This window comes from Aulonocara sp. 'chitande type north' Nkhata Bay, linkage group LG3, assembly GCF_057382095.1.
Source record: "Aulonocara sp. 'chitande type north' Nkhata Bay isolate Kocher_YH1m ecotype deep benthic linkage group LG3, A_spYH_male_GT1.1, whole genome shotgun sequence".
Lineage (NCBI taxonomy): Eukaryota > Metazoa > Chordata > Actinopteri > Cichliformes > Cichlidae > Aulonocara > Aulonocara sp. 'chitande type north' Nkhata Bay.
Genome location: NC_141346.1, coordinates 13357653 through 13371770, shown reverse-complemented (window position 1 = coordinate 13371770; position 14118 = coordinate 13357653). Strand labels below are relative to the sequence as shown.

Below are 14118 nucleotides of genomic sequence, written 5' to 3'. Positions count from 1 at the left end.
GAAAAGTTTATATAATTATTTAGCCTTGTTGTGCAAACAAGCCTGCATAACTTAATAAATATAGAATTTGAAAAATAACAAACCTAAAAAGAAACACTAGGTATGAGATACATGAGTACCTATGATACGGTGATACTTTTGGTAAACAACCATTTGACTAACATGTGTGTCTCACCTGCTCTTGTTCATCTCTGTTCTGTCCTCATTCTCCATCTCCCTCTCTGTTCCTCTCTCCCTCTTTGTGCTGACAATCATCAAATATACAGACATTTACAAACTCTTCAGATAAAAACACAAACACTTTTTAATTGTAACATCAAATCAGACTAAATGTTTATTTTTTTAGATTGATAAATATAAAAAACATATTTGTTAACTTTAAGAGTAAAGAGAGAAACTATCTGTATTTCTTAATTGTAAATGGCACCAAATTGTATTCAAACTGAGCCACACTTATGGAGCTCCACAGTTCTTTTCCTGGTGTTTTGGTTGACATCTCTTGATTTTCCCATGTCACAGAAACAGGCTCTGTGTTTTGCCTTATATGCATCCACAGCTGTGCCACCTGTTTACTCACATGGACTCTACTAACCTATCAGAAGCTTCTTCAGCTCAGAATGGAATCCTCTGGAGTTTTCTTATTAATTAACAATAAACTTAGTGTACATGTACTCCTAAATTTGATGAAAGTGATAAAAAACAGAAAGCTCTGTCTCTCTTTATTGTGACATTTAACTAATTCAAAAGATATTTCAATATTTATCTAAAACAAAAGTTTACTCTAAATTGATGTTGTGCAGTAAAAATGTTTTATGTTTTCTCCCTAAAGTGTAAATATCTGGTTACAAATGTGAATATCCTGCTGTGTACTGAAATTCCTCTTGTTTTGCATACAAATATACTGAACAACATACAAAGCATAATATATAAAATAACATTTACCTGAGTTTTTCTTTGAAAGAACCCTCTAATGTCCATTCTTATATTTCAGTACATAACTGAAACCGATTTAGTCGGGGAGGGTAAGAACTGAAAATATGAAATAAACACACGTAAGCTAAGAATCTCTAAAAAAATAGCATTTGTTCGGCTTTTCATTTCGCCATTTGTTGATTCACTTGAAGAGCAAGTAAAATAATATTGGTCAAGTGATCAGTTTGATATCAATCTTTCGTGATGCACCGTCATATTTACATTATTTGTACGGTACGAATGATTTGCTTTGGTACCTGCTCAAACTTAAGCTCTCCTTAGTATGGCTGGCTCCGTCTCTCCAACAGCGCACTGATGGGCAGCAGCTGCCCCGCCCCCTCGCTCAGTCGCTTAGTGCCTGAGCTTGGATCATACCAATATCAGGGGGGGATTCACGCACAGTCGTAAATTCCCACAGTGTGCACTATGTGCTTCGAATATTGTGTGTACTTTTTGTTTTATACAGTTGTCAGCCAGGCATCTAACTATGAAAAAATTACACTCCAAAATACCCCGGGCTTCTGACAAAACAATCCGGGCTTAAGCCCAGTAAGCCACCCCCACGCTCCGCCCCTGGTGACAGTTACAGCAGACATTTCCGTGTGCTGTAGTTCTGCTGATCTGGCTCTTAGTTTCTTCTAAATGCCTCAGTCTGTTGGTTTTGTGAAGTGTGGTTTACAGCACAGCGATCACATGATCATGGAGTGCCGACAGATGGCCCACCTGCTGCTTCTGCAGGCAGGTGAACCGCGAGGATTCCCACCTGAATTAATCTTTTATTATCAAGGCTCCTATGACTCATTGGTCAGAGGGAGAGAGATCGGCACGCTGCAGACTAAATTCATTCAAGTTCAAGTTTTCCCAACATAAAACGTCCATGTCCTTAAGCACGAAAACAAAAACAGGCTGAAGAAGTAATAACGCTGATCTCATTTTTTTTATACTTTTGACATAAAATATTGTTAGTTGGTCTGTTTGACTCCATCCACACTCTGACCCGCACGCAGGCAGAAGCTGAAGGCCGTGGACTCAGGCTGATGTCCTCCACAGCAGAACAGAGAGTTTCTTCATCCTCTGAACCATTGCATGTCTGCTCCTGGTTTATGATATAAATTGGGTTATTTCTGCTTCATAAAAAAACAAACTTACAGAAAGTGCAGTTAAATGTATATCATCAGTTTCTGTGTGAAAGCAGCACAGCCCTTAAGACTCACAGGCTGAGTGTGAAGACTTCTCCCACCTTGGAACTGAGCCAGATGAGCTTTCTTATGAAAACCTGACAACTTTCCAGGTAACTTGTAAGGAATTTAGCATTCGGGAGTTATTAGTTCGCAGCCATTGGAGGACTCTGGTCAAGCCCACCAACCGTCTCTCTCTCTCTGACTGTTAAGTGTGGAGTTACAGACCTGCGCTCTCATTCGGGGACTTTCAGCTTCATCTGAAATTCAAAGCTCATCTCATATAGTCTCGTCTGAAGCTCCAATTTGATTTAATACAGAAGCACAGACATGTCTGCTGGACCTGGATCACTCTACTCCACCTTGCTGTTTTTCAGCATCCTTGTGTTTGTCTCTGCAGGTGAGATTTACTGTTAGAAACTGAAGATGAATGAAGAGTATCAGCCTGTTTACATGTTAATAATATTTCTATAAGAGTTATCTTCAGATTGATTCAGTTTGTCTGTGCGGACTGAACATCTGGGGCTGTGATCCAGATGTGACAGAGACAAAGGAGTATGTGTGTGTCCAGGGGTGCTGTCAGGGATTTCTTTTTATCACTCTGGGCCTCATCACTTTAATATTACATGGATCCAGGTTTATTCAGATGTGGATCAATGTTCTGCTTCAAGAAATAGATTTTTTTTTATTTCATGCAAGATTGCTACTGCTTCTACATATTTATTTAAAATATTAGTATTGGCAAGTTACAAAATCCTTTGGACATGCATTTTCAAACAGAGTATATTCTGTCTGTCCTGAGACTGAGTGGATCTCAAATTTCAATGTGCTTTAGCTCAATAAAAGCTCTCCTCATGTTTAGCATGAGGCTAAAATTCCCCCTCAGTGGGTCACTGGTGACCTGCTGGATGTTCAGAGGTTCATTAAATCCAACATGACTAAAAACTCAAATGTCAAAGGAAATAAACAAAAATATTTAAAGTCAATCATTCTGATCATAATTGTACTTTGACCTTTAACCTCTCTGCTCTTTATGATTGCTTCTTTCAGATCAAAAGACTGTCTTAGCTTTGCCTGGACAGGACGTCACTCTGACATGTCAAGCTCCAGATAACAAACCTGTTACAGGTGTAAAGTGGAGCAGAGAAGACATCAGAGATAAAAATGTCTTTTTGTACCACAAGGAGCGTTTTGATACCACCAATCAGCATCCATTTTTTAAGAACCGTGTGGATCTGAAGGACATACAGATGAAGAATGGAGACGTGTCTTTGATTCTGAAGAATGTGATAGATGCTTGTAACGGAAAATACGAGTGTCACGTCTTCATCGAAAAAACACACTCATGGAAATCCATTAGAACCATCAGACTGGGTGTTGTTCCTCCAGGTGAGTGAGTAGTGTTGAATGTGTGTGTGATCAGAGGTGAAGCTGCTTCCTGGTTGTTGATGTTTGTTTGTTGTATGGATGAGCTGGTGGATGTCAGAGGCAGACAGATGTTTCTCCAGCTGTTGTCTTTGTGGCTGGTAGTCTAGAGTTTTAATTCAATTGAATTGAATTCAATTTTCTTTGTATAGCACCAAATCACAACAACAGTCACCTCATGGCCCTTTATATTGTACAGTAGACCGTACAATAAGAGATACAGAGAAAAACCCAACAATCATATGGCTCCCTATGAGCAGCACTTTGGCGACAGTGGGAAGGAAAAACTCCCTTTTAACAGGAAGAAACCTCCGGCAGAACCAGGCTCAGGGAGGAGCAGATAGCTGCCCCTCCCTAAGCTCTAACCTTACCTAGCTACATTGTTTGGGTAAGGTTAGAGCAGAAACTAATTATTACAAATGTCACTAATATCAGAGATGAGTATAAAACATCTCTGCAGTTCCAGTCAGATCATGTTTCCTGCTTTTTAAGCGAACAAGAACAGAAAAATTCACCAGCATTCAAACTGCCACACGTTATTCCTACTTTTAACTTTTTCTGTTACACCTGTTTCTCTCCTGCAGGAAAACTGGGGAAAATTATCGGCGGGGTAGTTGGTTTGGTAGTTGCTGTTGCAGTTGCTGGTTGTGGTTATCTGATGTGCAAAAAAGATAAAACACAAGAAACCCCGAATCCAGAGTAACCTCTTGCAGGCCAGCAGCAGACTGAAATGGCTCAGAGCTCCTGACAGCTCGACTCCAAGTCTCCTGCTGCTGCTCCATAATCCTGCGTTGATGCCAACCATGGAGAAAGACACGCTGATCATCATCTTTAGACTTCAGACCAACAGTGTGTGTCTGTGCTGTCTGTCAGTGACTCTGAGCCTGCGTCTGTCAATACACAAATCTTTACTTTAATTACTTTTTTTTTTAAAAATTTTTTATTTTTTATTTTTTTATAAATGACATCAGAAACAGCAGTATGCGACATTACGTGATGGCAGAGCTTCAGTTCATCCTTTGTCATTTTTTTTTTTTTTTAATAAATAGGACAGGGGGAATGAATGAGAGAAAGAGGGGGAGAGAAAGAAAGAAAACCAAAGGGGAGAAGAGACGGTGAGAAGGGGGGGGAAGAGAGAGAAAAAAAAAAAAAAGAACTCCTGGGTCACCTGTATGGAGAAAAAAAAAAACAAACAAAAAACAAACAAACAGAGGAGACAGCAAACAACAAAGAGCAACATAATAATAGAGAAAACAAAGCACCATCACAATAAACTAGCTAGCCATAGATATCAATATTTACTAAATAATAAACGATATTGTGCAGCACGCAAGATAGACAGCGCACAGTGTGCTTTGAGGTAGCAGCCAAGAAAGCTTTAGTCCGCGTCTGTGAATACCCATGTGTGCATACCTGTGTGGATCAGCATGCTTGCATTCCAAAGGTTTCTCCATGTAATGATCTGCTAGGGAGTGTGGGGGGGCCACAGCCCCGTCCTCCAGGGTGTGAAGCGGGTATGGAGGAGATCAAAACTCCAGACATCCAGAGGCCCCCAGAACACAAGAGACCATGGAAGACCAACAGAGGGGCAGCCGCGCCACTGTTCCAGTAAGAGCTGAGGAGAGTCCCAGATGAGGGCTCGCCCAGCAGCCGCGGAGCAGAAGTCAGGGGGAGTTGCAGTGACGCGCCCGTGAGCTCCGCCGGCCCCCAGCTGCGCCTGAGTGACCGAGCCCCAGGCCACCTCTTTACTTTAATTACTGTAATTAAACTGTAACAGCTGATCTCTACATGAGGACGTTTGTATGGTTCAAAAATTAAAAAAAAAACACACTCATAAGATCATGTTTATTTGTAACACAGTTTGACTTTATGTCAGATATCTCTCTGATGTGAACCGTGAAGCATGTTTCTCATTTATCAGACAGTTTCTGGCAGGTAATTCAAATAATGTAAAGTTCTTTATCATCGTCTCTATTAATAAAGATTTGCATTCATGAATTTTGACATTTTCAGTGTTTTTGTCGTGTACAGAGTGTTTGATTTATTTATTCATTTATTTTTTGTAACAAACTTGCTGTGATCGAACCATTTCTGCATCTGTACCTGTAATAACCAGTGCTAGCATTATTACACAACAAATGCAATGTGTTACACATTACTCGTTACTTTTCTTACAAGTGATGTGGTACCTTAGTTAATTAAATGCTGACGAAAGTAATTTGTTACAGTACATTACATTACTTTTTCATTAGTCTGTGAAAGAACCTGAAACACTACTAACAACACAAGCTTTAGGCTAATGCGCCACATAGGGTTGCCAACTCCCTGAAAAATAAATAAGGGACACCTCGTGGCCAGGGCCGGGCAACCCAGTTCACCCTTCCCAGTGTGGTGAATTTTGTAGCTCTTTTTTTGTGTGTGAAATTATTTTTTAACCATTTGACTTGAATTTGATTTAAGCAGATGCATATTCTTTGTGATATGACCATATGGGAAACAAATGATCATTTAGCCATTTATTTTTAGCTCAAAATGACAACATTAACACAGTAAAACAGGTCTCTTTCTTAAACAGAAGCCTGTCATGCTTAACTTTTGAGAATATAAGTAAATCTTTCTTTAAAAAGAACTCTGTCCTGCTTAACTTAAAATTATATAAATTAATAGAAAACAATAGAACGAAAAATATTCTTGTAACAGTGCACATATAGTGCATTTAGTACAACTGGCTTCAGTTGAGGTATTATTTCAGCTTTTCTAATGCTAATCAGCTGCTCCTGTTTGTAAACCCGCTTGTTCCCATGATTACACATCATAACTCATCATCATTATTCATCTATGTATTACTTTTATGTATTAGTGATCTATTTGTTGTAATCATCTATCCTTGCAGTTGTTTATTACACAAAATAAATTATATTATCACACTTCTGGCCAGATAGCGCTGATATTAACTGCACATGCCCATATTAACCTTAACCAGAGGGTTTAAAAAACAAACAAACCAGTGTTTACATACCATATCTGCTTCTGCCGGCCTGGTGGACAAAAAATTGGTTAAGGGTTCCCCGAGCTTTCACGCCCCTCATGTTCTTCATGTGCCCACCACTAGAAGCATGCCTATGGAAAAAGTGCGCCGGCACACAGTGCAGTGCGCGTTATAGGTGTTATCGTGCATTTTCCCAGCCAGGTGTTTCCCTTTTCCCATTCCTCCCTGTACTTTTGCAGCCTTTTTTTCTTTCTCTGAGCGAACAAACATTGCTGCTCTAATGCTGGGCTTACACTGTGTGATTTTTGGTCCATTTTGAGCCGATTTTTGAGTCGTGCGACCGATTTGGTGATTGGCCCGATTTTGGCCTTCATCGTGCATCGTGTAGTATACGTGGGGTAACGAGAAGCGATTAACACCTCACGACCAGCTCCCGGTCATCAATCGCTCGTGAGGGTCTCACCACAGCCGCTCACACTGCTCGCGCGCAAACACGTAAACGTTGGTGAAAAAGATGGAGCAGCACGGCTGTGCAGCGTGTGATCTGGACACAAGCGATGGAGGCACAACTTGTAGAACTTTGGAAAGCTCATCCGAGCCTTTTCGATGTGGCATCACAAAATTATCACGACCACAACAACCGTGAAAATAGTTGGATCGACACTGCTGCTCAATCACAGCTGCCTGATCATGTTTTTCATTAGCAATTTAGCAAAGTTGATGGTGGCGGTGTGTCTGTGTGAGTGAAAGACAGAGAGAGCGAGCGACAGATTTTCTGTTATAACCTTAATTTTATGGAGGCACAGTGTGAGCACTCAGGTCGCATCAGAGCATCGGGCCGTATAGTGTGAGACCCTGCATCGTGACCTACCAACTTCTAACCCCTGCGAGTCAATCGTGCAGTTTGAGCAGGAGCTGAATAACGTGACTGAAAAAATCGCACAGTGTTTGCCCAGCTTTAGGTGTACTGTCATCCGAGACTTGCACCGCAGTGTCGGCGTTTGTTTCCCTGTTGGCCATGCTTGTTGTTGTGGTCATCTGTTGTCTTCCGGTATTTTCTCCGTAAGCGACCTTTCCTCGACCAATGAGATGAGCGGTAATCTGAATTGTCATACTTGAATTGTCATAAGTGTGCTGTCAGCTCATTGGTCACAAAGCAGGAGAGGGGCTGGGAATTATGTTTTCAAACAAAGCGTTAATTCCATAAACATTTATAGACTACTTTTGATTCTCACTGTATTACGGGACAAAGTGCGTCCCTTATTAGCTCAATACGGGACGTGTACTTTTGTTTCTATATACGGGACGATTCCGTTTTTTAAGGGACGGTTGGCAACCCTAGCGCCACACACCAAAACAAATCAACACCAACAGACACGATCTCTCTTTTAGTGTTTAGGTATGAACACAAAGCCAATGGCACAAAGAAAAGATGAAAACCAGCACAGCGATTTCAAACTGATTGCTCATCACTGCTGTAGTCAGCTGTTAAATTTCCGACCTGGCTGCTGGTCGCATTCGCTCAGTTTTAACATAACTCTGGGTTCTTGGCTAGCTTAGCGTTAGCTGTCTGTGCCTGTGATTGCAAAGAGCCAAAGTTGCATTAGCAGCATAATCCAGCTGTTTCTGTCCTGGATGCAGTTTACACTTTACCGTTACACTCATTTTCGAGCGAAAGAAACCCCAAAACCAAGTAACTGATACTGCAATGCATTATATTAATGTGATTACTGTCAACTATGTGGCTGTCTGTAAAAAAAAATATTGCCCCTGTTGTTAAATCATGAGTCTTCCACCGTTAAACACATTTTTGGAAATTGTTTCAGTTTCACTCAGAAGTGTAGATTAAAGAAATCACTAAAATATAACCAGTTTGATGTAGTGCCAGGTAAGACTGAATCATCCCCCCCTCAAAGGAGCCCAGAGGGATTGATCAAATGTGATGGAAGAGGCTGTATCAAGACTAATGAGATCTATTAGATGGTTTTTAAATGGACTTTTATATTGGTTAGAATTAAGATTATTTTTATTTTTCCAGTTAATGAGGACCGTTTTCTTGGCAATGCATACGGCCGTAAAAACAATGTGGGCTGTGTTTATTTCTGTAGTGACCTCATCCAAGTTGCCCAGCAAGCATACTAAAAGGGATTAAATGTTACATTTCAGGCACTTTGATAATTCTTTACATATCTCGCGCCAAAACTTCTGATTTGGTGGACAGAACCAAAGAGCGTGGATATAATTGTCCGGTGTATTTGCTTGACAGTGTGAGCAGTTGTTGGAAGACGTATAGCCCATTTTATAGATCCTATGACCAGTATCATGCACGCTATGTAATATTTTATATTGAATTAATTGAAGACTGGGATTTCTGATTAGATGAAAGGTTTTTAAGCAAATCTGAGACCAGAAGTTTTGGTCTAAGCTGATCGATAAATCCGCTTCCCATTTTGCAATAGGAAGTGATATTGATTCATCTATTTTAGAGAGTGTTCTGTATATTTTAGACAATAATTGGGGGGTTTGGGGTTAAAAAATTGGTGGTGTTTGTAATTCAGCTTCACTGGGATTGAATTTCTATTTTTACTGTGGATTTGATTTGATCTGACAGGACTCTTTAAAGCATTCCTGACTCACGCTGTTGCACATCCAGTCGAAATGTCACAGCCGTCTTGAGTGGGTGTAATGTGCTCCGGGCTGTTCGAATACAATACAGACATACCCACAGATAGCCTTATATATAATTACATATAATTACATTTCAGATCCTGACTTGAGATTTCTACATAAGCCAGAGACTTCCTTGGAAATCCTAAGTGTGACATTTACCATAAGAATGTTTCCATGATCGAGCCAATAACGTATTCTTGACAGAACATTGTATTCACGTATTTTATATTGTAGGATTTACATGTGAATTGAGGGTGAAATTGAATTAATTGAAAGTGGTGTCAGTGGAAAATTTTGATTTCATTTCTTTTTTCTTTTTGTAAAAACGACAACCATAAAGGGCAGCACAGTGGCACGGTGGTTAGCACTGTTGCCGCACAGCAAGAAGGTCCTGAGTTCAATTCCACCATCAGGCCGGGGTCTTTCTGTGTGGAGTTTGCATGTTCTCCCCGTGTTTGCGTGGGTTCTCTCCGGGTACTCCGGCTTCCTCCCACCGTCCAAAGACATGCAGCTTGTGGGGATAGGTTAATTGGATAATCCAAATTGCCACTAGGTGTGAATGTGAGTGTGAATGGTTGTCTGTCCTTGTGTGTTAGCCCTGCGACAGACTGGCAAACTGTCCAGGGTGTACCCTGCCTCTCGCCCTATGACAGCTGGGATAGGCTCCAGCGCCCCCCGCGACCCAGAAAAGGATAAGCGGAAGCGAATGGATGGATGGACAACCATAAAGAGGTTAAATCAGTGTTTGTGTTAAATCAGATTGTTTGTGTAATGATCTTAGATCAGATAAGAGTTGCATCAACTGTGTCTAAAAGATCAACAGAGCATTTTGTCTTTATCTACACATGTATATACTTGATGTACCATGGTCTGCCTGAAGTATTTATGTCATGAATCACAGTCATTGTGTAAGATTCTGGATCAGAAATAAACTGATAGAATTGTTTCAAGTTGTGGCCTCACCAGAGCCATTACAAAACATATACCAAACAACATATTATATCCTCCCCGTTACCTGTATACAGAGTGTCAGTCAAGGAAGCTGCACAGGACTGGAAACCTGAGACGAGGGAACACTAAGCAGACGTGTTCCGTTTGCTTTCATTCAATATATTGAATTAAATCTATCCCAAAAAAGTCAATGTGAATTGTTACCTCAGATTTATTGGGTAAATTCTATAGATTACTTCTCTACAGTGTACTTAGACCTTCAGTTATGTTTTCTTTTCTCATTATTCATCACAATTTAACATTTAAAAAGTTTTAACAGATCTAATTTCATTTTCTTCTTCTCTATTATAAAAAATGTGTACGTATTTAAGAATGTTACCTGTATGAGAGGCAGTGTGAGTAAAGATCCAACAGGTGGCAGCAGAGAAGTTAACTCATCCTCCACCAAAACAATGTTTCCACATATTTTTTTATGTGTAATGTGTTTACCTATGTGGTATAAGTACTTATAGACTGTAGTATAGTACTGTAGAACTAATATTTTTATAAAAGACAAATATTACCAGTGTTCTAAGTATATTTATGACTTTGGTTGTACCTGCATTAACTCAGTCCTTTTTGGCCACTTAAAAATGTCTTTATGGTTACATTTATGTCATTTCTATGCCATTGGGCAGATCACTCTTTAAAAATGCAGTTTTGATGCCAATAAGACTTTTTTAAAAACTATATAAGTAAAGGAATCCGAGCTTTAGGCGGGGACGCTCTATACTGACTGCTCGACATCGGCGGACAGATGGACTGTAATTGAACAACAACAATTGAACCCGTGTGTATGTTCACATCTTCAGTTTGTTTATGTTACTTTACAGTAAATTTTAATTTACAGTCTATTTAGTTTAGATTTCACGTATTTCCAAATATCAAGGAATGTATCGAATTTTTCCTTTGATGGTTTATGATATAAGTTCTCTTAGGCAACTTCAGCAGAAAGGGTTAGGGTTTTTAAATTGATTTAAAGATTTAAATTGATGAAATCCCAGTCTGCAATTAATACAATACAAAATACTGCATAGAGTGCACTATACAGGTCATCGGATGTTCAAGATGGGCTTTACATCTTCCAACAACTGCTCACACTGTCAAGACAATACACCAGACAATTACATCCACGCTCTTTGGTTCTGTCCACCAGTGCAGAAGTTTTGGAGCGGGATATGTGAAGACTTATCAAAGTGTCTGAAATGTAAAATTCCAACCTCCCCTTTAGTGTAGTTGTTGGGCAAATTGGATGAGGTCACTACAGAAACTGATACAGTCCACATGGTTTTTACTGTCCTTTGCATTGCCAATCTCCAACTGAGTAACGGAGGGCAAAACGGCTGGACACTGAGCCTGCTGAAGTGAAGTTGGGACACAAGTCCCAGGCAACACAACCTCTGCCAAGCTGGAGCTCATCTCATACTGTCGAGAGAGAGCATCAGCATTCCTATTACTGCGGCCTGAGCGATACTTGATCTCAAAATTGAATGCCGCCAGCTGGGAGGCCCACCTCTGCTCAGTGGCACCCAGCTTAGCTGAAGAGAGGTAACTAAGTGGATTGTTATCGGTGTAAACCACACACTTCTGCCCCAGCAGGTACTCCCGGAACTTCTTGGCCATGGCCCACTTGAGCGCAAGAAACTTCAGCTTCATGGAGCTGTAATTGTCCATATTGCGCTCATGTGGCCGAAGACCTCGACTAGCATAAGCCACTGGCCTAACAACACCTTCTACATCTTGGGAGAGAACTGCACCCAAACCACTGTGGCTGGCGTCAATCTCCAAGATAAATGGGCGCGTAAAGTCAGCATATGCTAGCACAGGTGCAGATACAAGCTTTGCTTTCAGGGCCTCAAAGCTCTCCTCACACCGAGGGGTCCAAATAGCACTCAAACTCTGTCCCGAGCCCTTCTTTGTATTTGTGCCAGCCGATTTAGCCACCACTTGATGCAGGGGAGCCGCCAACGCAGCAAACCCCTCCACAAAGCGCCGGTAATAGCTGGCGAAACCCAAAAAGCTCGCAACTCTGACACGGAACGAGTACACTGCCATTTGACTACTGCGTCAACCTTGGCTGGATCAGTAGAGACACCCTCACAGGAGATTATATGGCCCAAGTAGTTAACCTTCTGCTGGAAAAAGGCACACTTTTCCAACTTAGCCTTGAGCCCCTGTTGCTGCAGCCTTGCCATCACCATCTCTAGCCGTTGCAGGTGCTGAGAGACAGACGAGGAGAACACAATGATGTTGTCTAGGTACAGCAGTAATGACTGGCACTGCTGATCCCCGAACATCCTCTGCATTGGGCGCTGGAAGGTACCAGGAGCATTGCACAGCCCGAATGGCATACGATTCCACTCGAACAGGCCAAACGGCGTGCAAAAAGCGGTCTTGGGCTTATCCTACTCAGAAACTGGCACCTGGTTGTACCCGCTGGCCAGGTTGATGGTAGAAAACCAGCGTGCGCCACCTAGGGCATCCAGACTTTCCTCGATGCGAGGTAAGGGGAAGGCGTCCTTCCTCGTTTTGCTATTCAGCAAACGATAGTCAACGCACAGACGGAGGCTTCCATCCTTGTTGTGGACCAATACGATGGGAGAGCCATAAGATGGTAAATGGTAAATGGCCTGTATTTATATAGCGCTTTACTAGTCCCTAAGGACCCCAAAGCGCTTTACATATCCAGTCATCCACCCATTCACACACACATTCACACACTGGTGATGGCAAGCTACATTGTAGCCACAGCCACCCTGGGGCGCACTGACATAAGGACTGCTACTTTCCCTAATTACCTGGGCCTCCAGTAGCTGGTTGATATGGGCCCTGACAGCCTCATAATCAGAAGGAGGAATTCGCCTGTACCTCTGCCGAACAGGTGTGTCATCGAGCAGCGGTATGTCGTGCGAAATGAGGTTTGTGCAGTCCAAGTCTCCCTCATAAGTGGAGAAAACAGAGTGGTACTTCTGCAAAAGTAACCGTACCTCATGTTGCTCTGACTCAGCGAGAGCAGACAGGTCAATCGTATCCACCATCTCTTGAGCAGGACTGCTGGTTGTATGGGAGGAAACGGTAACGGGAAAAGAGTGTTCCTCGCTAACACCGGCAGGGAGGCTAACAACAGTAGCTTTGCTTATCACTCCCAAACGGGTCCACGGGTGGAGAACAGCTTCTGCTGTCCCCACATTGGTGACTGGGATGTAGGCAACGCCCTTATCCACCTGGACCAAACAAGGAGAGGCCAGCAACCCAACTGGCAACCCGGACTCAGAAGGCTCAAAAAGCACAGCCTGACCTGACAACTGCTGAAAACAGGTAGTGGCCACAAGTTGCATGACACCACCAGGTATCCGCGCGGCCCGCGGGCCCTGTACCTTAACGGTACCGACAGGGTCCTCTGGGGCTTGGGCTGCAGACTGGTGACACTGATGTAAGGCCTCCAAAACTGGTCTCGGTGCCTGTGACACAGAAGGAGAATTAAACAAGGAGCCACCGAAAGCCCCAAACAGTTCTTGATAACAGCGGCGGATTACGTTCATTCCTAAGATGCCAGGGACAGAGGGCGTAGCCCCAGGAGGGTCCTTCACTATAAGGATTCCACAAAAGGGCATTTCCTTGCCACACAGGAGTACACTGAGCTCCAAATAGCCAATGTAAGGGATGGCAAGCCCATTGGCAGCCCGAAGCTGTAGCCAATGGCATGACTGAAGGCGTTCTTGTCCCCAAGGGGCAAAATGTGCCAAAAAGAAACTTTCTGTGATGGTGGAAACCATGGACCCAGTATCCACCAAACAAGGGACAGTTACCCCACTAATCAGCACATCCATCTTTGGACACAATTAAATTAGCCTGCCAATCCTATCTTTCTGTGAGCCAGTGAACTCCCCACCT

At 42.2% G+C, this 14118-nt stretch overlaps 1 protein-coding gene across 1 annotated transcript in view; it reads left to right on the top strand.

Annotated features, from left to right (window-relative positions):
- Positions 1-14118, top strand: part of LOC147334038 (polymeric immunoglobulin receptor-like) — a 419044-nt gene that overhangs the window by 199161 nt on the left and 205765 nt on the right. The window contains exon 9 of the mRNA XM_086286448.1: positions 3201-3539. Coding sequence (XP_086142574.1) covers positions 3201-3539 — 339 coding nt within the window. The remainder of the gene's footprint in view (positions 1-3200; positions 3540-14118) is intronic.